At 45.1% G+C, this 27118-nt stretch overlaps 1 protein-coding gene across 7 annotated transcripts in view; it reads left to right on the top strand.

Annotated features, from left to right (window-relative positions):
* Positions 1 to 8880: 8880 nt before the first annotated feature.
* Positions 8881 to 27118, top strand: part of PCDH17 (protocadherin 17) — a 184817-nt gene continuing 166579 nt past the window's right edge. For 6 of the 7 annotated variants that reach the window (XM_087967444.1, XM_087967445.1, XM_087967448.1 and 3 more), the window contains exon 1: positions 8881 to 12245. In XM_087967444.1, the coding sequence (XP_087823570.1) occupies positions 9648 to 12245 (2598 nt within the window). In that variant the 5' untranslated portion in view covers positions 8881 to 9647. The remainder of the gene's footprint in view (positions 12246 to 27118) is intronic. The other variant, XM_087967443.1, reaches the window with a different exon arrangement.

Genomic DNA, 27118 nt, shown 5'->3' with positions numbered 1-27118 from the left:
GGGAGGGAAGGAAGGGGCTAGAAAAGGACAAGCAGGGAAGGAAGTTAGGAAGGGAAAAAGTGGAGAGAAAGGAAGAAGAAATAAAAGTTATAAAAAGGAACATGGAAATGAAAGGAAGGAAGGAAGAAGGGAGGAAGGAAGAAGGGAGGGAGGGAGGAAGGAAGGGGCTAAAAAGAACAATCAGGGAGGGAAGCAAAGAAGGGGAATAGTGGAGAGAAAGAAAGAAGAAATAAAAATTATAAAAAGGCACATGGAAATGAAAGGGAGGAAGGAAGGAAGGAAGGAAGGAAGGAAGGAAGGAAGGAATAAAAGAACAAGTAGGGAGGGAGGGAAGGAAAGAAGGAAACAGTGGAGAGAAAGAGAAGAAATAAATGTTATAAAAGGAACATGGAAATGAAAGGAAGGAAGGAAGGAGGAGGAAGGAAGGGAGGGAGGGAGGGAGGAAGGAAGGAAGGGGCTAAATAGAACAATCAGGGAGGGAAGCAAAGAAGGGGGATAGTGGAGAGAAAGAAAGAAGAAATAAAAGTTATAAAAAGGAACATGGAAATAAAAGGGAGGGAGGGAGGGAGGGAGGAAGGAAGGAAGGAGGGAGGAAGGAAGGAAGGAAGGAAGGAAGGAAGGAAGGGCTAAAAAAGAACAAGTAGGGAGGGAGGGAAGGAAAGAAGGGAAAAAGTGGAGAGAAAGAAAGAAGAAATAAATGTTATAAAAAGGAACAGAGAAATGAAAGGAAGGGAAGAGGGGAGAGGAGAGGAGGAACGAGATTTTAAAAAAGAAAGGGAAGGGAGGAAGGCATGAAGGAAGGAAAAACAAGGTGATAGGATAGGGGAACAAAGCCAAAAAGAGGGAGGGAGGAAAGAGGGACATCACCCCCTACAAGCAAACAAATCACCTCCTTCCTCTCTTTGCTGCAAAAAACAGCAGACCTGAATTTACTGATCCGAAATTCAAATTGGGACGTCCCAGCTTCTTCTCCTCCCTAACCTGTTCTTTTGGGGTATGTCCATTTCCAAGCCCAGCTGGAGAAAATGGACTTTTTCTCTCCCTGAGCTGATGTGTGTGTGTGTGTGTGTGTGTGTGTGTGTGTGTGTGTGCGTGCAAAAAACATAGCATTGGCTGGATAATGGCGAGCAAGCCAGGCGTTCTGCATGGCTACCACCCCGTGTCCGTGGAAGCAGAGAGCCCTGTATGGAGAATGCAAAACAAACCCGAGGTTTTACTCTTCCCCGTGCAATGATCTTTATTTATGACTCCAAAAAGGGTGTTTTTTTTTTAAAAAAAAGTCCTCTTGAAATAAATAAAAAAAACACACACATCATTCTAGCACCTTCCAAACGGTAACAGAAGCCATTAAATATTTTCCAAGGCTTGGGTGGTAAAGGTTTGCCCTCCCCTTCCCTTTTTATTCCCCCCCCCCTAACCTTCCCCTCTTGAATGATTCATGCCAGTCACACAGGAATCATTCACAATTTATAAATGGCAGCCCGAGCTTCCTATTTATGAACCGAGATCAATGCGTTGAGCAATCAAAAATGTTTGCCCTTCTGTAGTTCAAATGCACCTTCTTCTCAGAGGGAGAAGACGGGAGGAGAGGCTGAGGCAGACATGCAGGGGAGAGTTTTTTCTCATTTAAAGATTCTTTCTTGGCAAACTGGTAGGACTTTGTTCACCTCGGACGGCAAGGCGATCCAACCGGGTCAGTCCTAGAGGAGATCAACCCTGGCTGCTCTTCGGAAGGCCAAATCCTGAAGATGAAACTCAAAAAAGACTTTGGCCACCTAATGAATACCGGCATTCCAACTAACCAACTCCAAACCGGAGGTGGTATTCAACTGGTTCTGGAGAACCGGTAGCGGAAATTTTGAGTCGTTCGGAGAACCGGCAAACACCCACCTCTGACTGGCTCCGCCCCCCCATCTATTCTCTGCTTCCCGAGTCCCAGCTGATCGGTTGGGTCTTCTTTGGTTGCCCTGAACAGGAGAATAGAGCTGGAAAGCAGGAGAGTGAATGGAGATTTTGTAGTAACCTTCCCCCTGGAGTGGGGAGGGAATGGAGATTTTGCACCTTCCCTGTCACGCCCACCAAGCCACACCATGCCCACCACGCCACACCCACAGAACTGGTAGTAAAAAAAAAAAAATGAATCCCACCACTGCTCCAAACCAATAAACTCTGAGACAAACAATTCCCCCTTTTTTCTCATCAATACAGGTAGAGTTATTATTTTATTTAATCTTTATTAATTTCTAGGTTTATATCTCATGTAATGATATACAACCCTTATCTTTTTTACATATTGCCTTAAAAATATGCATTGTCTTTGGTTTGGGAATGCATGAAATTATTCCTTTTGGGGGGAAAAAATGTGTCAGTGTTCCAATTAACCAACTCCAAACCAATAAACTCCAAGACAAACAGTTCTTCAAAGTTCAATTTTGAGTTGTTATATTGGCACATCTGGGGAAAAGCTGAATCTGAGAGAAATCAAAGATCCATCCTCCTGCACCCATCAGTCCATCAAATGGCCCAATCAAATCTTCACCCCAACTAGAGACATCCCTCCAGTTATTCCCTTCCAGGTGCAGGGCAACATGTCCTTGACTCTCTGAGAAAGAATGTCATTGTGTCCAATCTTCTACCCCGCTATGAAATCCCCCCTCCCAAATTCCCAGGCACTGAATGTGGCGGCCTTGAAGCTTCCAAGGTAGAAATGGCTTCCAAGGCTGACAATGAGAAGGTAGGACTCCCTGGAGAAGAGCCAAATGCTGGGAACGATGGAGGGCATAAGAAGAAAGAAGAAAGAAGAAAGAAAGAAAGAAAGAAAGAAAGAAAGAAAGAAAGAAAGAAAGAAGAAGAAGAAGAAGAAGAAGAAGAAGAAGAAGAAGAAGAAGAAGAAGAAGAAGAAGAAGAAGAAGAAGAAGAAGAAGAAGAAGAAGAAGAAGAAGAAGAAGATAGCAGAGAATGAGGTGGCTGGATGGAGTCACTGAAGCAGTCGGCGTGAGCTTAGATGGACTCCAGAAGATGGAAGAGGTCAGGAAGGCCTGGAGGAACGTTGTCTATGGGGTCATGATGGGTCAGACACAACTTCACAACTAACAACAACAACTTTACAAAGTTGAGAAGTGGGCAGCTCTTGGACTTCCTCTGCCAAAGGAGCTTGGGTGGGCTGCATAAGAGGGATATTCTACAAGGTGCAGTTTTGGGTTGGCAGGAACATCCATGGAAAAGAAGCAGGAGCATTCAGTCTGGGCCTTCTGCCCACCCAGATTAACAAAAAGTTGGAAAGAACCTTGGAGGTCTTCTAGTCCAATCTTCTGCTCAAGCAGGAGATCCTATAAGATTCTGGATAAATGCCTGTTTAGTCTCTTCCTGAAAACCTCCTGTGATGGGAGCACTTACAACTTCTGGAGGCCAGTTGTTCCACCAATTAACTTTTTCCCCCCTGTTGTAGCTTCAGACAGGCCCTATCTGCCTGTCTACTCTTGCCCCAAACCTCACTTCGCAAGACCTCACCCCAAAAGGGAGTCCCTGCTCCTGTTTCTGGATTCCTTCTGGAAGCTGATGGAAAACAGGCATTGAAAAGGTATCATTAGGGCCTTGAATGGACTTTCAGGCCAGGACAAACACACACACACACACATCCATATAGTGTGTGGAATTAATGATCTCCTGTGCTTTCACTGCACAATTTAATAATTCTGCCTCCCTGCAGGAATGGTGTGAAATTTGATATTATTTATTTCATTTGATTTTTGATTTTTGTTGAAACCCACCTTTGTGAGTTTGTAAGTAACTCAAGGAAAGTAACACCATTCTTCTTCTCTCCTCTGCAGGGAAGAGTCTCCCTCTTGACTTTATCTATCTATCTATCTATCTATCTATCTATCTATCTATCTATCTATCTATCTATCTATCTATCTATCTATTTATCTATCTATCCATCCATCCATCCATCCATCCATCCATCCATCCATCCATCCATCCATCCACCATCCATCTATCTATCGTACCAACCTATTTCCACCCTGCCTTTATTTTTATAAATAATTCAAGACTAGGGACAGACCTAAAACTCCTTCTTCTTCCTCACCCCTAACAACAACCCTGTGAGGTGGGTTGGGCTGAGAGAGAAGGACTGATCCAAAGTCATCCAACCACTTTCATTGTCTAAGCCAAGACTAGAACTCACTATCTCCTTGTTCCTGGTGCCTTGATCACTAGACCAAACTTCCTTGAGCCCCATACCCATCTCAAGTAATGGCCAGATTTTAAGGGGTTGTGCTTTGTGGCAAGGATTCACATTATAACCGTTCCACCTCAAGGCGGAAGAACAATGGGAGATGATGGGCCCTCAAGTCATCATCCTGGTTGAAAGGTTACTTCCTTTTATGTAAATATATATATATGAAAATGTCAATCTTCTCCCCCGGATCACACAGACACATGGAAGAGATCTTCCTTTCCCACCCTGGTTGGCCTTTGTCCAACACACACCTTTGCAGGAGAAATGGACAGCCTGAACCCGCAATAAATCAATAATAATAATAATAATCAATCTATCTATCTATCTATCTATCTATCTATCTATCTATCTATCTATCTATCATCTATCATCTATCTATCTATCTATCTATCTATCTATCTATCTATCTATCATCTATCTATCTATCTATCTATTATCTATCTCTATATCTATATCATCTATATCTGTATCTCTATCTATCTATCTATCTATCTATCTATCTATCTATCTATCTATCTATCTATCTATATCTATCTATCTATCTATCTATCTATCTATCTATCTATCTATCATCTATCTATCTATCTATATCATCTATATCTGTATCTATCTATCTATCTATCTATCTATCTATCTATCTATCTATCTATCTATCTATCTATAAAAGCAAAAGACCACTCACGCATCATCACAAAATCTCCAGAACCGTAAAGCCTACAACCTTGAAATTTGGTCCGTATCTTCCTCTTCGCTTCTTAGGTGCTCACTAAGAAAGGATTTTTCAAAAGGACCATCAGAGCATTAGAATTTCCTATATTATTATTATTAATATGCTCTGATGCTAAGGAGTTCTACTCCCCCTCCCCACCTGAAAAGAAATCTCTTCCCAATGCAAAACACAAGCAGAGGAGTTTCAATTTTAGTTTCACACCAGCAACCAGCTTTAGTACAGAACAGTTGAGCTAAGCCACGCCCAGGCTCCTTGCTGTCTCCTTGCTCACACAGCAAATATTGCTTCAGTTTCCAAACAGCCCTCAACTCTCCCACCCACCCTGACAGGATGCTAGCCAGATGAATACCTACGGATGCTGGTTAATTAGGCAGAGGCAGAATTATTATTATTATTATTATTTCTCCTTATTTTCCTTCCCCCCCCAAAACTAAGCCCCATCACATAGTTTTTGCAGCGAAGCACGGGGATCGAGCTAGTCATAAAAATAAAAAAATAAAACACGCAGGTGGGCTGCAGCGGCGGGCTGGCGAGCCTCGCCCCGCCAGCGGGGTAGAGCGATCTAAACACGCCCTCCGCCCTGGTTGCTCCAAGGACTCGCAGGGGGAGACGCGAGGAAGACCCACCAGCTGGGAGATCCGCTAGGTAACCCAGCCGCAAATGCCAAGGGTTGGGCGGGCAGCCGGCCAACGTCTGAACGGGGCATCTGGGCGTAGGTATAACCAAGCTTCCCACCGGCTTCCAGGCTGCAAGGCGGAGCAAACGCGATGCTCCAAAGATGCTCATCGCCAAGCAGGCGAGGAAGGGGGAGAAAAGAAAAAAAACAACAACCCAACAACACGGTGATTTATGCTCCTTCTGCACGGCTGGATCTCCGGCTTTCCCCCCCTCCTCCTCCTCTTCTTCTTCTTGGGCTCCGCGCCCACCCACCCCTCCCATGGCAGGGAGGGGAGGGAAGGAGGGGGTCTCCCAGCCCCTCCCTTTTCTCCGCCAGACGCCCTCCGTGGATTGGCTGTTTCTAGAGGAGGCCGGCTCCTTTTCCTCGGGTCGGGATTGGCCGGTGGCGACTCGGGATCAATGTTTAAGCGACGCGCGTGGGGTGACTGGAAGTCAGTCCGCCAGAAGCTCCGTGGCGGGTGGGAAGGTGGCGGGCTGCCTGGGCGACTGCGGCAGAATAGGAGGCGCTTGCTACCGTCGCTGTTTATTTCTTTCTTTCTTTTTCCCTCTACCATCACCGCCTCCTCTTCCTCCTCCTCCTCCTCCTCCTCCTCTTCTTCTTCTTCTTCCATTCCCAACTGTTGCTTCGTTGCTTCTGAGACCCAAAGGCTTTCCCTCTCCGGATTGGAAGGCGCTGGATTCGGTAGCCTCACCCCGTTGTCTTAAAACACAACCCCGAAAAATAATAATAATAATAATTCAACAGTCCAAAGGGAGAAGAACCACGCAAGCCAGGGGGGGAGGCAGAAGTAAACCGCAAGCAGAAAAAACTCTTCTCTCCCAGCTCCATCCATCCATCCACCCCGGGTCGAAATTGGAAATAATAATAATAATAATAATAATAATAATAATAATAATAATAATAATAATAATAATAATAATAATAATAATAATAATAATAATAATAATAATAATAATAATGATAATAATGATGATGATGATGATGATGATGGCTCGCCTAGGAAGAGTTAGTTAGGGTTGGCTGGGTGGGTTTGAGCTTGTGCCCCGCCTTCCGAGTCGGGAGTTTCACACGTAATACTCAGGGAGGGAAAAAAGAGAGAGAGAGAGGCCAAGACTTTCCAAGGCCAACCACTGCTGGGGACTTGTGGGGGGTGGGTGGGTTATTTTGAGTTTTTTGTTTAAATTATTTGTGTCTCCCCCTTGGGCTGGGGAAGGATGGCAAAAGCGGACCTGCAACATCTCCGGTTCTTTTTATTTTTTTCTGGTTGACTTTAAAAAATAATAATAATAATAAAGGACATCGCGGCGCACACCCTTCTTTCCTTCTCACTTGTCATCTCGGTTCGCGTGCGAGCGTGCAAAAGGTGCAAGGTAGGAAAGCAGCTGCCCGCGCCACGCGCCACACGAGGCGCTTTGAATCCCCCCTCCCCATTTTTTTCTTTTCTTTTCTTTTTTTTTTAAAAAAGCTCCTGCTTTTTTTTTTGGACAGCTCCCTCTGATTCCTGCCCCAGCAGCTAGCAACACCTTGCAGGTTCCGGCTGCGGTTTGTGGCCTCTTAACGCCGGGCTTTGCCGGGTTGCATGGATTCCTGACTTCTAGTCTCTGCTCCGCTATATCCAGGGAGGAGGCTTGTCTGGATCTTTTTTTTTTTTAAATTAAATCTTCAATCCAGTTGGTCTTCCCCAATCCAACCGTAAGGTTGCCTTGCCAAGCGACACTCGTTTCCCTGCTCGGCACGTACCGCAAAAAGAGAGAGGGGGAGAGAGGGAGGGAGAGGGAGGGAGGGAGAGCGGGAGGGAGAGAGAGAGAAAGGAAGAGAGGGAGGAAAGGAGGGAGAGAGAGAGAGAGAGAAAGAAGGGTGGTGGTGGGGAAGAAAAAAAAAAGCACCTTGCAGCTTTTACATTTTATACATCGGTTTCCTTCCCGCCTTTTGCTTTTTTTTAAGGGAGGATTTTCATCTTCGGATTTTTAAAGACACCGGGGAAGAGGGGAAGCCGGGTGGAAGAGCGAGCCCCTTCGGCCCAGAGAGGACAAACAAAGTGGCCTTAAGCCGAAAGGAAAGGAGGAGGAAGCGAGGAGAGCCGCTCCACGAATGCCAAGGCGCGTTTCCCCCTTCTCCTTTTTGGAGAGGCTCGAGGGACGCGCGCGCTCGCGCTCGCTTGTATACGTGTGTGTGTGTGTGTGTGCGCGTGTGTGTGCATCCTCGCCGTCGCCCCCTCCCTCGGCTGGCTCTCTCTCTCTCACACACACACACTCCCTCTCTCTCTCTCTTTCTCTTTTTTTTTTAAACCTCTGCGCTCAGTCATGAGTTGCCTGTTGATTTCCTCTCGACTGGCAGGGCAGGGCTCGGGCAGGCGAGCGGATTGAAATTCAACCGCAGCGAGCGCAAAGCGCAAAGCCCTCGCAGACACGCGCCGAGGCAGCCAACAGCAAACCGGCGGCGGCAGCGGCAGGAAGGAGAAAAAGAGAGGAAGGGAGCCGGGCGGGCGAGGGAGCGATGTGGTGGCGGCGGTGGCGGCGGCGGCGGCAGCAGCACCACCAGCACCACCAGCAGCACCAAGACCAGCAAAACCGGTGGTGGAGGAGGCGGAGGCTGCTGTCCTCTCTGGCGGAACCTCCCAAGCCGCTTTGGACCGGGTGGCCTTTCTAAATCGCTGCCGTCCCCCCCCCGCCGCCCTTCCGCCCAGCGATCCGCTGCAAAGCCGGAGGAAGCTCGGATCCAGAGGGCGCTTCCCGGCTCTATCCATCCAACCTTACCTCTAGCCGTTCGAAGCTCCTGTCTTTCTTTCTTTCTTTCTTTCTTTCTTTCTTTCTTTCTTTCTTTCTTTCTTTCTTTCTTTCTTTCTTTCTTTCTTTCTTTCTTTCTTTCTTTCTCTCGCTCTCTCTCCACCAGGGAAAAGAAAAGCGGGCTTTTCGGAAGTACAAATCCGGAGGGACTTGGACACTATATATATATAGATTATATTCTGATTCGCTTTGGGGAGACCGGCTCTTTCCGCTCGACTCTGCCGGAGCCTCGGAACCGGCGGTTGGAGGAGGCGAAGCGCGCCGGCGAGCGTGAGGAAGCGGCGAGCGAGAGGATCTGGGCGAGAGGACCCGGGGAAAGCTGCGATGATGCTGCGGCTGATCGCAGCAGCCAAACGGGCGCGATGAGATCTCCAAAGGCAGCAAACGGCGCGGCGAAAAAAAACACACAGCCGAGACGCCGCGGAGCCGGAAAACGTCGGTTGGTCCCCTTTCCCCGTTCCTGAATTCGAAAGCGGCAAGATCTGGCCCAGCGGTTCTGCGCCTTCCTTCCTTCCTTGATCCTGCCTTTTGCGACCCCCCGCCTCCCGTTTTCAAGTCGTTTGGAGATCCAGGAGTCCCTGGTTTTTTTAGTTTTTTAAAGAGCCCATTCTCCAGGCAGGGGAGGAAAAAAAAACGTGTTTTTGCTTCCCTTCCCTCTTTTTGGTTATTTTTTTTTCCTTTGAAGCTTCTCTGGATCTTTGGCATCGTGCGAAGGGTTTGATTTTTAAAACATATGTATATATATTTGGAAGAAACCGCTACTGCATTGGGAAAACGGGGCTGATCTTTTCGCTCCTTACGGTCGCCTCCAGAAGGGAAGGGTTTTTTTTAAGCGTTTTGCTCATCCCTCCGCCTCGCTGAAGTTGGACGGAGCAAGGGGAAACTGCAGCACGGAGGAGGAGGAGGAGGAGGAGGAGACGAGGACTAGAGGAAAAAAAGAGAGACCCCCCCCTTTCCCTGGCCGCTGGTTGTAGTCTCGACCGCCCTTTGCCGGCTTCGTCCATGGTGGTGCCGGCGCCGAGTCGATCGTGCCGAGCAACAGGTTCGGGAACTTGAAGGGGGAGAGCGAGAGGAGGAGGAGGAGGAGGAGGAGGAGGAGGACGCCGCGGAGGTACGCGACGATCGGCTACAAAGGACAGGCGCCAACGCGGCGGCGGCGGCGGCGGCGGCAGCGTTGGTCGAGAGGCGGCCTCGTCCGCGCCGCCCGCTGGGATGTCCCTCTCCGCTTGGTGCTTCCTCCTCTGCTGGGCTCCAGCCCTGGCCTTAAGGAACCTGAACTACTCGGTGCCGGAGGAGCAAGGCGCCGGCACGGTGATCGGGAACATCGGCCGCGATGCCCGGCTGCAGTCCGGGTCAAGCGGCGGATCTCCCTCGCTGGAGCGTCCCCGCGGCTCCAAGGCCACTTTCCGCGTGCTGGAGAACTCGGCTCCCCACCTGCTCGACGTGGACGGCGAGAGCGGCTTGCTCTACACCAAGCAACGCCTCGACCGGGAGGCTCTGTGCCGCCGGAGCGCCAAGTGCCAGCTCTCCCTCGAGGTCTTCGCCAACGACCAGGAGATCTGCATGATCAAGGTGGAGATCCAGGATCTCAACGACAACGCGCCGGCTTTCCCCTCCGACCAAGTCGACCTGGACATCTCCGAGAACGCCGCGCCGGGCACTCGCTTCCCGCTGGCTAGCGCGCACGATCCCGACGCAGCCGAGAACGGCCTCCGCACTTACCTGCTCACCCGCGACGATTACGGCCTCTTCGCCCTGGACGTCAAAGCCCGAGGCGACGGCACCAAATTTCCCGAACTGGTGGTGCAGAAGCCCCTGGACCGCGAGGAGCAGAGCCACCACACCTTGGTGCTGACGGCGCTCGACGGCGGCGAGCCGCCTCGCTCCGGCACGGTCCAGCTCAACGTGCGCCTGATCGACTCCAACGACAACAGCCCGGTGTTCGAGGCGGCGTCCTACGTGGTGGAGCTGCCCGAAAACGTCCCGCTGGGCACCGTTCTCCTAGATCTCAACGCCACCGATGCCGACGAGGGCACCAACGGCCAGGTGCTCTATTCCTTCAGCGGTTACACGCCCGACCGGGTGCGGGAGCTGTTCAGCATCGATCCCCAGACGGGATTGATCCGGGTCAAAGGCAACCTGGACTACGAGGAAGGCAACTTGGTGGAGATTGATGTCCAGGCCCGGGACTTGGGTCCAAATCCCATCCCCGCCCATTGCAAAGTCACAGTGCATTTACTGGACCGGAACGACAACGCGCCTACCATTGGCTTTGTCTCCGTGCGCCAGGGGGCCCTGAGCGAGGCCGCCCCGCCGGGCACCGTCATTGCCCTGGTGAGGGTCACAGACCGGGACTCCGGGAAGAACGGGCAGCTGCAGTGCCGGGTGCAAGGCAGCGATGGCAGTGGGGGAGATGGGGCGGTGCCCTTTACTTTGGAGGAGAACTATGACAACCTGTACACTGTGGTGACCGACAGGCCCCTAGACAGGGAAGTGCAGGATGAATACAACGTTACCATCTTGGCTCGGGATGGGGGCAACCCACCTCTGAACTCAACCAAGTCTTTCTCGGTCAGGATCCTAGATGAGAACGACAACCCGCCCCGCTTTAGCAAGAGCCTTTATGTGCTGCAAGTGCCTGAGAACAACATCCCAGGGGAGTATCTGGGATCCGTGTTGGCCAAGGACCCTGATCTGGGCCAAAATGGCACCGTCTCCTACTCCATCCTGCCGGGACATGTGGGGGACGTCTCTATTTATACCTATGTCTCGGTCAACCCAACCAATGGGGCCATCTACGCTTTGCGTAGCTTCAACTACGAGCAGACCAAACATTTCGAGTTCCACGTCTTGGCCAAAGACTCGGGCTCTCCCCACCGGGAGAGCAATGCCACTGTCCGGGTCACGGTCTTGGATGTCAATGACAACGCCCCTCTCATTGTCTTGCCAGCCCTGATCAATGACACTGCTGAACTCCAGGTCCCCCGCAATGCTGGAGTGGGCTACCCCGTGGGCACCGTCCGGGCCATGGATAATGATTTTGGGGAAAGTGGACGCCTGACCTATGAGATTGTGGAAGGCAACGAGGAGCACCTCTTTGAGATGGACCCTATGAGCGGGGAGATACGCACCCTTCACCCTTACTGGGAAGAGCTGAGCCCTGTGGCTGAACTCGTGGTGAAGGTCAGTGACCATGGGAAGCCCAGCCTTTCAGCAGTAGCCAAGCTGATTGTCCGGGCCTTGGCTGGACCTTTGCCTGAAGCTGGAGAGCCCCAGGTCAATGGGGAGCAGCACCGCCGGCCACACTGGGACCTCTCGCTGCCCTTGATTGTGACCCTCAGCACGGTTTCCATCATCCTCCTGGCTGCCATGATCACCATCGCTGTGAAGTGTAAGCGTGAGAACAAGGACATCCGTACCTACAACTGCCGTATTGCTGAGTACAGCCACCCCCAGTTGGGTGGAGGGGGTGGGGGCGGGGGCGGGGGTGGGGGCAGCGGAGGGGGCAAGGGCAAGAAGAAGAAGATTAGCAAGAACGACATCATGCTGGTGCCCAGCGAAGGGGAGGACAGCCAAGGGCCCCTCAACGTCATGAATGTGGTCAGCAGCCCATCCTTGGCCACCTCACCCATCTATTTTGATTACCAGACTCGCCTGCCCCTTAGCTCACCCAGGTCAGAGGTCATGTTCCTGAAACCGGCTTCCAACAACCTGAGCGTGCCCCAAGGCCACGTGGGATGCCACACCAGCTTCACAGGACAAGGGACTAACGTCAGTGAGGTTCCTCCAAGCCGGATGTCCATAATTCAGGTAGGAGACTTTGAGAGATAACCTAGAAGAACAACAACTACTACTACTTCTCCTTCTCCTCCTCCCCCTTCTTCTTCTTCTTCTTCTTCTTCTTCTTCTTCTTCTTCTTCTTCTTCTTCTTCTTCTTCTTCTTCTTCTTCTTCTTTCTTCTTTCTTCTTTCTTCTTTCTTCTTTCTTCTTTCTTCTTTCTTCTTCTTCTTCCTCCTCCTCCTCCTCCTCCTCCTCCTCCTCCTCTTATTCTTCCTCCTCCTCCTCTTCCTCCTCCTCTTCTTCTTTCACCTCCTCCTCCTTCTTTCTTCTCACTTTGCATTTTCTATCTGCAGTGACACCTGCCGAGAAGTAACCGGACAGGTGTTGGGACAAAGGTGACTTGGTTCTGAGGTCCTTGCTAGGATTAGGCCATGATCTTCTTTGTAGCCCTTCTGTAGCAAGGTCAAAAAAATGTTTGCTAGAAAACAGAGCGTCAGGCAGCTTAGCCTTGCAGCGCTCCGAAACTGGAGCAGGTCTGTAAGATTTAGCCTCTAGTCGATCCAGTCTTGCCTTTGGGGTTTGAACAACGTGGATCAGCCTGGGTGGGTTGTTCTTACAGGTTTCTCTATCTGTCTCTTGAGGAAAGTAGAAAAACCATGATTTGTTCCAAACTGGAGGTGGTAGAGTAGCTAGGGCACAAACATGGTTTCGAAGTCCTGCACAAGTAGCTCCTTTAGTGTGCACATGCTGACGTTCTGCTTGCAAAACCTGTATATTTTGATATTTCCATCCAGTTCAATCACATCCATCACATCATAAGTTTTTTTTCCCCCTTGACTAAACATAAAATAGACATTTCCTGATCTGTTTTATCATGGGCAATCCAAGCCCACGTCCCTCACCTCCCCCCCCACCAAAAAAGCTGTGTTTACTTGGTATGGTGTACCCCAAATTAAAACCTTGGATTTCTGCAGAAAAAGGCTTTAAAGCCTCAGCACATACTAGCGACATGATATCAAGACTGGGCAGTAGACTTTACACGTTGCATGGATGGTTGCCGCTTGCTTGCAAGCCGCAACCTGAGCAGTGTGACTTGCATGAGTAAATAGCTTAAGCACAAGCCAGAACCCCTCAAAAACAATTTTTAATGTCAGCTGCTGTTCTCTTAGATGCAGTGGCTTTCAGTGGAGCCTCTCTCCACCCTGCAGCTGCAGGGTGATCAAATTCTCCAAGTCTTGGAGTAGAACAGAATCCAGTGAGGCAATAATAATAAATGAATATGTCTAAACTACTGCTTAAATGGTTTGTTTGCTTATTCTGCAACCATGCTGACAAATTCTGTGTTGACTTGCAACCAATGCTGGAAGACTGTGCTATGCCATGATTTAGTCCAGCCAAGCATTGGAAAATGAAAGAGAGAGAGAGAGGGAGAGAGGGAGAGAGGGAGAGAGGGAGAGAGAGAGAGAGAGAGAAAGAGAGAGAGAGAGAGAGAGAGACCAAGCTTTTATCATCATCATCATTTTCTAGCAGGGAAAGGGGCAAAGTATAATTCACGAACTAAAAAAAAAGGAAGGGGATATTTTACACACACACACACACACACGCACACGCACAGTCTTATGTATTTCAGAGCTAGTGCTTCTGATTTTACAGGAAAGAAATGGGTTTTAGAAGGCAGCTTCCCAACATGCAAGAAGAAGAAGAAGAAATGAAACAGAGCAGATTTTAAACGAGTTTGAACTACTACTTTTAACTGGTGTTCAGAGAACCTGTTAAAAAAATATATATATGTTCCCAACCAAGACTGAAATCTGAAAATCCTACCCATTCATAGTTCTACAACACAGACTGTAGTGCACACTGTGCGACCCTCTTGAACTGTGTGTGTGTGTGTGTGTGTAATTGTCTTCCTTTGTGTGTAGCAGACAAGCGAACCTGATGATGTTCCTATCAAAATACTGTGCAGGGAGAGCCCTGAGCTAATGGCTGTTGAACACATTGCTCATGTCACTTGTTTTGTCTTCTAATACTCTCTACTGAATCACAGGGGAGGGACTGGAGTGTATCAAAAGTGACACAGGCTGATTTTTGTTCCCTGTTCCAAATTTAATGGGAGGAAAGGGCTTATCTTGTTCCTTAACACAGTTCATGAAGGCTGTTTTTTTTTTTTTCTTCAGTAGAACTCCTGGCACACCAAAAGACTAACAGAGTTGGAAAGGACCTTGGAGGTCTTCTAGTCCAACCCCCTGCTTAGGCAGGAAACCCTAGATCGTTTCAGACAAATGGTTGTCCAACCTCTTCTTGAAAACTTCCAGTGTGAAAGCATTTACAATTTCTGGAGTCAAGTCATTCCACTGATTAATTGTTCTAACTGTCAGGAAAATTCAGACTCTCTCTCTTTTTGTTAAACCCTTGTGATTACCATTTTCTTTCTTCTTTTTGATTGATTTTTCCATGCTTTCTAGGGAGCAAACCACTTTGGCAATAGCAAAGGGAGATATTTTTGAGTAAACATGCTTTGGGGTTGAGTTTGGAAGCATCTCTTCCAAAGCCTTCAGTTGACCATGTTAAGGAACCTTCTGCCTTAATCTTGTGTAACTAACAGGCAGCAGGAAGGTATCCTTGACCAGTTAGATCCCTCAAAGTTTGATGGCCATTGATCTGATCTCATGGATTTTGAACTTGGAGATCCAAAGAGCCAAATAGTTTATTCCTATGGGACACTGTAAGCTGTAACATTAGGAGACTAGGTTCCTATGAATGGAAACTTCTCCTAGAATGTCCTCCTTCAGTGGAAGTGATCTCTTTCCTTTTTAATTTCTTCCAGTCTTGTGATATTTTTGGACTGCTGATCCCACCCAGTTTGGTTTTCACTCTTATGGGTGTTTTGCTAGCCCATCATTGTCCAGCAAAGCACAAAGGTATACCTGACTATCTTCACTGTTTCCTTTTCTTAGAAGGCATCTCTGATGGCTTTGCCACCAGCTCTGGGGACTGAACTCCATCCCAGTGTTGCCTTTTAAGTAGACGTTACTGGCTTCTGTGCAGAAATTCAGGAGAGACCTTTTTTTTCCCCTTTTGGCTCAAAGAGAAAAAAAATATCTTGGCCATCTTTTTTTTTTTTTGGACAGGAAAATTTATATGCAGAGCTCAGGAGCAGAAATTTTCAACACAGAAGCCAAAAGAATTATGCTTTTTAATCAGTGTCCACTGCTATGCAAGATCCCTGATCTATCTATCTATCTATCTATCTATCTATCTATCTATCTATCTATCTATCTATCTATCTATCTATCTATCTATCTATCTAGGATCTTGCACGCACACAGACACACACACAGACACACACACATTTCAATCCTCTACTGCTTTTCATTACTGAAACTATTTCATGTTATGCTTATCATGACTGGGTGTTGCTATCAATTAGAAGAATGGAGCAATACTCCACATCTGAAATTGATTTTAAGAAAAAGTGACAGTTGGAGGAAGAACATTAAGCTAGGACAGAGCTGAAGGTAATTTGATTTATAGCTCATGCATTTAAAATGGATACTTTCCCCCCCCTCTCCCCTGTGTCACTTGTTTAAATCATGTCTTTGTTAAAGAGGTAAAATGAAGAAGTCAGAATGTCAAATCTACGTTCTCTGCAAACTTCTCAGTGGGAAAAAACTCTTTGATATGATGTAATAGCTACTGATAGATAATGAATTTTATTTTGCTAAAGGATTGTAACTCCCCAAAAAATATGTATGGGCAATATTAGGCCATTAAAGAGTTTTCATGTAGTATAAAGTCCCAATTGGTAAGCTTTTCTTTAAACACTGTATACTGTATTCTAACTTCTTTTTGTTTTTTTGTTCTGAAATTTATATAAATTGAAAGAGAACTTTCTTTCTTGAACAAGGCACAATGTAGTTTCTGTTAAGTTCTTAAGATGATGAGAACTTGGATGAGAACTGAATGTATTACCTAGTTACATCTATGAGATATTTTTTTTTTAAATGTAACCATGTAGTGACAAAGCTGATTAAAGAGGAAGAGAATTCACCAAACAAAGTAGAATGCTTGAATTCTAATTTTATTTTATTTGTGGTTATTATTATTATTATTATTATTATTATTATTATTATTATTATTATTATTATTATTTTTTCGTGGACTGAATCTTAAAAGACATCTTCCTAAGCTTGTAGTTCCAGCCACTTTGGTAGATGGCCTTCACTTCCAATGACAATGACCATTTTATTTTAGTATTTTAATGACAAAGGAATTTTTTTTAATGCAACTTTTTTTCTACAGTTCTTGGTTTTGATGTGGGAAATTCTGCTGAGAACATTTCTCTTGTCCAGTTTTTCATACAAAAGTTCTTCACCTCAAGTACAGATAAGCCTCAACTTACAATGAGTCATAAAATGGGGTGAAATTCACTTAACAAAATTTCTCATTTGGCAACATACATTTTGGTCTTAATTATGGTCATATGTTGAGGACTATCTGCATTGCCGGGAGAGACTCCTGCATGAAATTCCAGAGAATAATTACAAATTTGTGGAGAATAACAGAACATGTACAATTCAGTTTAAGGTGCACGTTTCTTCCCCATTCCACAAACCTCTTTGTACCTTCCTTGCAAGTTTCCAAAAGCTGCAACCCAAGAATAATTAATTTCAAGATAGTAGCAGAAAAAGGAACAACTTGCCTCCAGACGTTGTGAATGCTCCAACACTGGATGTTTTTAAAAAGATGTTGGATAGCCAGTGGTGTAGGGTTTCTTGCCTAAGCAGGGGGTTGGACTAGAAGACCTCCAAGGTCCCTTACAATTCTGTTATTCTATTCTATTCTAGTCTAAATAAATGTAATGTACTTGTGATCATATTAACCAGATTTAATGTTTATTAAATATACAGGCAACAGGAATAGCACTTAGACTTATATACCACTTTACAGTGCTTTACAGCCCTCTCTAAGCGGTTTACAGAGTCGGCCTCTTGCCCCTAACAATCTGGGTCCTCATTTTACCCACCTTGGAAGGATGGAAGGCTGAGTCAACCTTGAGCCTGGTGGGATCCGAACTGCCAAATTGCAGTCAGCCAGCAGTCAGCAGAAGTAGCCTGCAGTACTGCACTCTAACCACTGCACCACCATGGCTCAGTATTGACTCATTAAAGAGTTTTAAGATAGTATCATAAGTATGAACCAGTCACCAAGCCTCTGAATTTTGAATATGGGATGCTGCAAAGGTTGTAACTGGGAAAAAAAAAACAGCCGTAAATCACTTTTTCCAATGCCATTGTAACTTTAGTCACTAAATGAACTGTTGTAAATCAAGGGCCACCTTTCCTCCAACCTAATCCTTGTGCACTTCCTTCTGTCTCTCATGGCAGGACGGTTTGAGTCTTCCTGATCTTCCTGGTGGCTTGTCTCAGAACCTGTCTGAGGTTCTCTGAATCCTTTGGAATGTGTGAGGTGCTCACACATAGACATCACCAACTCTCAAATGGGCTTTCACCAAAGGCAAAGAGAACACAACCATGATTCCCTGGGATTTGGATGTTGTCAACTCATAAAACATTCCTATGCCTGTTTTAGTAGTTGCCATAAAAAAAAGGGGGGGGGGAGAGAAGGAACCTGGAAGAGCAGTGCAGCAGTTTGAAATTGAAAGTACATTCCAACTCTTATCTTTAAAAGATTGTAACTAAAATACCAGAGCTTTTTCCCGCAAATATATTTAATTGGAGAATGTGAATGATGACATGCAGCCAGTGAACTTGCTTAATTGGAGAATCTGAGACACCAAGGGGGGAAGGGGGAAACAGGGTCACAGGTGACTGTAATTAAGTATGCCAGAGTTGGCTTCATACAGAGCAATGCCAGTATGTTGCCTTTAATAAATCCTTTGAAGTTTTTTGAAGTTTGGCTCAAGAATTAAGATTTAATTAGGGCAATTGCTGGAATCTTGACAGATGTCATACTTATCTCCTTAGCAATGGGTGTATTTCTTCATCTTAGGAGTCTGTAGAAATTCTCAGTCATCCAGGTCATGGTTGTCCCAAAGGTGCTTCTTCATGAGGCAACTGGACTTTTTGGTTTTTTACTTTTGAAGATGTTTTGCTTCTCATCCAAGAAGCTTCTTCAACTTTGATAGGATAATGGATAGGATCCATTCAGTGGTGGGATTCAGCTAGTTCGCACCACTTCGGGAGAACCGGTTGTTAACTTTCTGAGCAATTTGGTGAATTGGTTGTTGGAAGTAATCATTAGGGCAGAGAGCTGGTTGTTAAACTATTTGAATCCCATCACTGGATCCATTCCCCCCTATCCCGTCAGAGCTGAAGAAGCTTCTTGGATGAGAAGCGAAACAACTTCAAAAAAAAAACAAAAAAAACAAGAAGGTCCAGTTGCCTCCCGAAGAATCACCTTTGGGTTCTTCATCTTATGTTCTTAACAGGGTAGGATGTTTCCAGATGTCCTCCGATAAAGTCATATTAGCCTATTTATAATTTCTCCATTTATTTTTCTCCCATTTGGCTCTAAGATTTAGTTTTTATAAGAAGTTGCGTTCTCAGGGCAATGTGTGCCCCTTGGTCTAATCTGTAGTTTGTAGAGCTTGTTGTGGACTAAATCCCTTCAGAGGGCAGATGAGAGTGGCTCACAAACCGGATAAACACTAGGCTCAGCTGTTGGATGGATTCAGGTGACACGCTACATCAGAGTACACAACATTATAGCACGGCTTGTTTGGTAGCCGTAATAATTAGCTTACAGGTTAAAGAAGTTTACGGAGGCACCTGCAGGATTGGAAGATGAGCATCAGATAATCATCAGATGGTTAATGTGCAGCCTTTGCAGCCCCAGGACACAAACTCTGCAGGTGTGCAAACCCACATCACACCCACGGAAAGGGGACAGAGCTTGTTTGTGCAATGTTATTTTTTGTTTTTATCTCAAATGCACACATACCTTTAATCCAGATGAAGGTGCTACTGGTAGCTTCTGACATACAGGTAGTCCGTGACTTATGACCATTTGTTTAGCAAGAGCACTAACACTTAGACTTATATACTTATATAAGTATACATACTTATACAAGTATAGGCTTATATAAGTATAGACTTATATACTGCTTTACAGTGCTTTCCTCTCCAAGTGCTTTACAGAGTCAACCACTTGCCCCCAACAATCTGGGTCCTCATTTTACCGATCTTGGAAGGATGGGAGGCTGAGTCAACCTTGAGGCTGGTGAGATTCGAACTGCCAAATTGCAGGCAGCCGACAATCAGCAGAAGTAGCCTGCAGTACTACACTCTAACCACTGTGTCACTGAGGCTCAAGTGGCCATTTGATGTTACAAACAGTTCTGAAACAAGTTACTTAATGACTGGGTTTTTTCCCCCACACTAAACGACCGTCGCATTGTCCCCATGGTAATGTGATCTAAATTAGGATGCTTGGCAACTGGTTCATATTTAATGATGTGGCAGTATGCATGCAATCCCCTTTTATGACAAGCAATGTCCACGGGGAAGTAAGATTGACTTAACTTAAGTGTTACTAACTTAACAAGTGCACCAATTTACTTCACGGTGGCCAGAAAGTCATAAAATCCAGCAAAACTCACTTAAACAATATCTTGCTTAGCCACATAATTTTTGGGCTCCACTGTGGTTATACGTTGAGAACCGCCTGCAGATGTAAAGGTGGAATTTTAACAGTGAGATGGGTAGCAAATGAATTTAACGAATAAAATTAAAATTAAACCAAGATGTAATACAGATGCCACTGTTCTGTACCTAACTGTGGCTTGTAGGTTAAGCCATGACTGGATGGGTAGTGTACCTTCTGCAGGACTATAAATTCTAGTTTACAAGTCACAGTCAGGATATTTACACACAAAACCTCCAGACCAGAAGGGAAAATTCTCTGTGAGATATGGCTGCCATTGAAAAGAGGCTGCCTTGAATTTTTCTGCACAGAGAGAATATTCCTTTTTCCATTTGAAAAAAATATCCAGAGCATTTTACTAGACCTATTTGAAGTGTTATGAGTGCATTTGGTGATAATATTGTGAAGGCAACTTGCAGTACACACCATGACATTGCAAACAACTCAACTGTTAAAGTACTTGAAATAGTGTGCAGGAGTGTTCGTAGACACAAACACCTACATTTATATATAACTAGCTTTCAAAACAGAATCCTTATGGATGGTTTAGCAGGAAAGTTCTACCTGGTAAAGGATATTTAATGGTTTCTTTCCTTGAATTTTTGCTGAAGTCTGCAACTTTGTTCTCCAGGTTCCCAGAAAAATGAACCAGATTATAACGAATTAAAAAAACAAACAAACCACTGAAGGGCTGTTCAGATCCACATAAATGTAAGTCTAGCAAGCATGTCATAGGGATGATGAGATGGTATACTTGTTGGAATTCACATAATTGTCTGCTGTGCTAAGAAAAAAGTGGTCCATCAGAGTCCATCTTGTACATTTAAGGAAAGAGAGTACGGAGGAAATCTTTCCATTTGCCCTTTCCTTGAGCATGTAGCAACTTAATATTCATGTTAGCTATCCTGGAGAAAAAAAGACCAAGGTAGGCTGAGAAAATAAAAAAGTAGTTGCATCTACTATAGAAAAAAAGATGTTGAGACTCTAGAAAGAGTGCAGAGAAGAGCAACCAAGATGATTAGGGGGCCGGAGGCTAAATCGTACAATGGATGGTTAAGGGAACTTGGTATGTGTAGCCTAATAAGATAAGGTTTAGGGGTGATATGGTATGGTAGCAGTCTTCTGGCACTTGACAGAGAAGAGAGGCACTTGACATTCTCCAAAGCACCTGAGGGCAGGACAAAAAGTAATGTGTGGAAGCTCATTAAAGAGACATCCAACCTAGAACTAAAAAAGAAACTTTAGAGTTGTGGAAAAGATTAGACAACCGTTTGTCCAGGATGGAATAAGGGCTTCTGACTTGGAAAGGGGATTGGACTACAAGCCCTCCAACTTCTCTTCCCTCCTGATGATCCTATGTTCTCTTTACTTCTTGTAAACACGTCAACTGATGAATGTAGAAACTAATTTTATAACCTGTAGCAGGTGGGCGGTGTCAACAAAATAATCTTTGTGTGTAATAATCTTTGTGCTTGCACCAAGAGTAAACCCTATTAATTTCAATGGGATTTACTCCCATCAGAGGGAATGAGATAAATCAGTGCACTATTTTTCCACTTGAAGCATGGTTTTCAGCACCTTCTCCAGCATAATACGTGGCCTGTAAAAGCAGCTGGTTCGAATTAGGTTAGCTGCTTTTGAATGGATACCCTTTTCTCACTTCACTTTTGGTGTAATTGTGGGAAGATTTATTTCTTTATTTTTTCTATACTGACTTGGTGTTATAGTTGTCGGAAGAAACAGCCATCTGGTTCAGTTCCAAGTGGGGAGAAAGACACTGGAAACATGGAGGCTGATTGGAAAGGTGTCTTGATGGACAAGACCATGTGGGTTGGAGGTCCTGGGCAGTTGACCACATGGGGTTGAGAGTGAGGGTTATTTACACCATCTATTGGGGCTTGCCCTTGAGCTTCCTGTTCCTGTGCAAGAATATGTATTCTATTGGCTGCCGTCAGACTCGCATGGGGTTATGCAGGGGTCATAGCTGAGGTTTGTCTGAGCTCCCAGGTTTGGTTGAAGCTTGGAGGGTGATGTAATGAATAGGCTTGTGTTCCGAAAGGATGTTGGGCAATTTCTATTGTGTTTTAATGGCTTTGTTGTGGTTTGGATCTTGAGTGAGGGCTTATCCTATCACCCTGAGGTGGAAGGTCTTTTGTCTTGTAGATAGAATGGCCCAGTCCTGCCGGGGTTATTAACAAAGGTGGGAGCTGCTTTCCAAGAGCATGTTTCTCTTTTGGGGAAATATAATATTCTGTCTTTTTAATATTTCTCAAAATACTTTATTCTTCTAGAAGGGATGGGTGCTAACTTTCTACGTACTGGAAGTCGTTTCTAATGAAGCCAGCAAAATCTACCATCTATAGAACTAAGGGCTGCACAATGGGGTTGTAGAAACCCAGAGATTTCCTTGAGGGTAGCAAATTCCACCAGAAAAATCTCAACTCTCTGCTGCCACCAGTGGCCATTCAGGTCCTTGCATGAATATATGCTGGCTATCTGAACTAGAGTTGAAGCTACAGGCAGATGGAACTTTGAGTCGTGGTTAGATATTTTGTTTCCTTTCCATAAGAGTGTTTAAACGAAGGAATGGAAAGAGACCCATTCATGTAATATTGAATTGTTGCTTGGTTTCCCATTTAAACTCAGATTTTATATATGTTTTGGGACCACAGTGTGCTACTGACTATATATTAAACACCTGCACCAACTTAGTATAACACATTTAACTCAAATGGGGTTGGCCTATTTGTAATTGAGCATATTCTGCAAACGCGGAGACTGTGCCAACAGAGTCTAACTTTTATTTACAGCGCCCATGGAAACCTGATATTATGCTTGAGAAATCTCTTGCTTTTGGTGTCACTAAAGTGACAGCCCTGTAGGTCATACCTGGTGGCTGACTAATGGAGTCAATAAGGCATGTTCTGTGTTACAAGCCTGGCGTGCTTGATGGAGTTTTCAGGCAAGCTTCCCTTAACCTTCCCTTGATATTTCTTGACAAATGATTTGGTGGGGTGTTATTGATGAGATGGGATGTGGTGACTCAGTGGCTAAGATCAGAAAGGTCAGCAGTTCGGCAGTTCGAATCCCTAACACCCCATAATGGAGTGAGTACCCGCTACTTGTCCCAGCTTCTGCCAACCTAGCAGTTTGAAAACACATAAAAAAATGCAAGTAGAAAAATAGGGACCACTTTGGTAGGAAGGTAACAGTGTTACGTGTGCATCTTTGGCTTTTAGTCATGCCGGCCACATGACCATGGAGACGTCTTTGGACAGTGCTGGCTCTTCGGCTTTGTAACGGAGATGAGCACTGCCCCCTAGAGCCAGAAATGACTAGGACGTTTATCATTACCTATTGATGAGATGTGTAGTCAGGGCTTATTTAAGTGAAGCATGAGACGCCAATCCGATTGAGATGACCATCAGAAGAAAGGCCAGCCCTATCCTGGTTAGAATCATCCATCACACTGAGCCAAAATGATTGGAAAACCCAGGCATTGGAATGTAGGGATTCAAAAAAGACAGCAATATGGCCATTCTTAGAGGACTATGATTAGGTTGGCACATTTCACTGTTTTATTTAACTATGAGGGCATCCTTGCTGCTCTCTGAGCTTGGTTGCTTTCTTGCAGACGTTTCATTACCGAACTAGGTAACATCATCAGTGCTAGAAGAAAGTGAGGTTTGCTCTGACCTTATATATCTATGGATATTCTCAATCATCCAGGTCATGGTTGTCCCAAAGGTACTTTTTCAAGAGGCAACTTGGTTTTTATTTGAAGAGGTTTCTCTTCTCATCCAAGAAGCTTCTTCAGGGTGAAGGTTCATTCTCTGAGCTTATAGGTTGGTTTCCAAACATTTCATTACCAGGCTAGGTAACATCTTCAGCGGAGTTGAGGGGGATCCCCTGAACTCCACTGAAGATGTCACCTAGCCTGGTAATGAAACATTTGGAAACCAACCCACAAGCTCAGAGAACAAATTTTCACTCTCATCCTACGCTGGAGCTGCAGTGATTCACCACTATTGCAAAGCTTCTTCAGCTCTGACTGAATTTCCCCACCATCCAGTCAGAGCTGAAGAAGCTTCTTGGATGAGAAGTGAAACATCTTCAAAAGAAAAACAAACAAACAAAGTTTGTTTGCTTCTTAAAAAAGCAACTTTGAGATTAGATTATACCTAATGGCCTGCTCTGTTAGTATTAGTGGGCATGGACTTAGAGATTCCACTGTCCCAATGGCAGTCGGTTAGTTTTGTTAGCTTGATTGGCAGTTTTTTCATTGAGGTATTGTTTGCTTCTTGACGGACCATCTGATCTCAACTTTGGAGTTAATCTAGGCTCACCTGGCTGTCGATTGTTGGTGGGGAGGTTTTCTGAGTAAGTCACAATCCACAGAGTTTATAAAACACACCAGAAGGCTGAGTCAAGATCACATTATAAAGAGCCGTGGTGGCACAGTGGTTAGAGTACAGTACTGCAGCCTACTTCTGCTGACTGGCTGCAGTTTGGCAGATTGAATCTTCCCCAGGTTCAAAGTTGACTGAGCCTTTCATCCTTCCAAGGTTGATAAAATGAGGACTCAGATTGTTGGGGGCAACATGCTGACTCTGTAAATTGCTTAGAGAGGGCTGTAAAAGCACCGTGAAGTGGTGTATAAGTCTAAGTGCTATCGCTATAAGCCAAAACCAGCAACGTTATGGTTGAGGTGTTTTTTGTTTTTTTTTAAAGCTTACATAGAGCTCAATTTCAGGAAATAGGAGAGCTTGATCCTTCTCTGTTACAACTATCATCTCCGGTTTTGCAACTTCTAGAAATGATGAAGCTGCTGAGTATCTTTTCTGCATCTAATAATCGATCAGATTTTTGTGCATCTAATAACGGTTCTGATTATATGTGTGGTATCCCCAATTCCTGGGAATACCCTTCTTTTCTTATCCTTCTTTTCAAGGTTTAGGATCCTTCTCCCCTGCAAATATGGAGCCATTCTCTCCTCAAACAATAATAATAGTAGTAAAATCTTAAAGCAGAACTGAACACTCTTTTGATATTTGGGATCTCTTTGGGGATCAGGATATTGGATTGGGATAATAATGCACAGTAGGTAGGACGGGTTTTCATTGACGCAGGAGGGCTGGAGATTTTTTTTATCTATCTATGCATGCATCCATTTTATTATAGGAGTTACAGGACAGTTTTACAGGTAGTCCTTGACTTATAGCCACAGTCGAGACTGGAACTTTCATAGCTAAATAACGGAGTTCTTAAATGAATCCTGTCTGATTTTAGGACCTTTTTGTTTTAATGGCATGGTGGTTAAATGAATGAATCCTTGTTGTTTAAGGGACTCACGTGAATCTACTTTCTCCAACTGCAAGTGGACTTTGCATGTGGAAAGCCTGCTGGTATTGGATGCTACAGCAGTCATAAATACATGGCGGTTGCCGAACACTAAATTTTGATCACATGGGGATGCTGCAATATTCCTGAGGATTAGTCGTACTTCACTTTCTTCCATGCTGTCGTAACTGTGAGCCATTGCCAAAGGAATGATTCTGGATACGAAGATTACCTGTAAGCTGCTTCCTGTCTTGGAATGGGAGAAACTGTGTCCCTGGGTTTTGGCTGTGATGGTTTGAGTGAAAATTGGGGGTCTGGTGGAAGGAGCATTGGCTGTGTTTAAGGTTACAAAGAAAGGGCAACTTAAGGCTACCCTCATTCTTTGTTTGTTTCGAGTAAAGTTTCAAGTATCTTGGAGGTTTATCTTTTTCAGGGGGGCTATTAGAACTTGAGGGATGGGGAGGCTCAGTGGCTAAGACGCTGAGCTTGTCGATCAGAAAGGTCGGCAGTTCAGCAGGTTCGAATCCCTAGCACCGCATAATGGAGTGAGCTCCTGTTACTTGTCCCAGCTTCTGCCAACCTAGCAGTTGGAAAGCATATACAAAAATGCAAATAGAAAAATAGGGACCACTTTGGTGGGAAGGCATTCTGTGCACCTTCGGCATTTAGTCATGCCAGCCACAGGACCATGGAGACGTCTTCGGACAGCACTGGCTCTTCGGCTTTGTAATGGAGATGAGCACCACCCCCTTAGAGCCAGAAACAACTAGCACGTATGTGCGAGGGAAACATTTACCTTTATTAGAACTTGAATGTTACACCTAAGCAAAGAATATACAGGCTTGCATTTTTGCCTCTTATTTGCAAAATAACAGAGTTGGAAGGGACCTTGGAGGTCTTCTAGTCCAACCCCTTCTTTAGCCAGGAGACCCTACAGCAGGGTGACAAACTGATGGCCCACAGGCTGGATGTGTCACATGCAGGCCACGCCTACCCCAGCTCCACGAAGGGGGAAAAAAACACCACGAAATGTCACATGATGGCAATGTGATGCCCCAAGTTTGACACCTATGCCCTACACCATTTCAGACAAAATGGTTGTTCAATCTCTTCTTTAAAACCTCCAATGTTGGAGCATTCACAACTTTTGGAGGCAAGCTGTTCCACTGATTAATTGTTCTCACTGTCAGGAAATTTCTCCTTAGTTCTAAAGGGTGCTTCTCTCCTTGATTAGCTTCCATCTTTTACATCTTGATCTGCCCTCAGGTGCTTTGGAGAATAGGTTGATCCTCTCTTCTTTGTGGCCCCTCAAATATTGGAACACTGCTATCATGTCTTCCCTACTTTTTCTTTCCACTAGAATAGAATAGAATTCTTTATTGGCCAAGTATAATGGGACACACAAGGAATTTGTCTTTGGTGCATATATTCTCCATGTACATAAAATAAAAAATAAAATACATTCATCAAGAATCATAAGATACAACACTTAGTAATAGTCATAGGTTATTATAAGCAATCAAATCACACATAGGTTACTAATACACAATCAAAACATACTAGGAAAACAAATGAAAATATATAAATTGTAAAGATACAAGCAACATGGTTATAATCATAAGTGGGAAGAGGTAGATAATAGGAAGGATGAGAAGAATAATAGTAATACAATCTTACTAAGTAATTTGACAGTGTTTTGGGAGTTGTTTAGCAGAGTGATAACATTGGGGGGAAAAACTGTCCTTATGTCTAGTTGTTCTGGTGTGGAGTGCCTTATAACGTCATTTCTTTTCACTAGACATACCCAGTTCCTGTTCTTTGTATCTCTTAGCCTCCAATCCCTTAATCATCTTTGTTGCTCTTCTCTGCACTCTTTTCCAGAGTCTCAACATCTTTAA

Source organism: Notechis scutatus, chromosome 5 (genome assembly GCF_049901735.1).
Source record: "Notechis scutatus isolate UNSWTSFEM ecotype Mainland chromosome 5, rNotScu1.2, whole genome shotgun sequence".
Taxonomy (NCBI): domain Eukaryota; kingdom Metazoa; phylum Chordata; class Lepidosauria; order Squamata; family Elapidae; genus Notechis; species Notechis scutatus.
The sequence above is the reverse complement of the archived record's forward strand: the minus strand, read 5'-3'. Positions and strand labels throughout refer to the sequence as shown.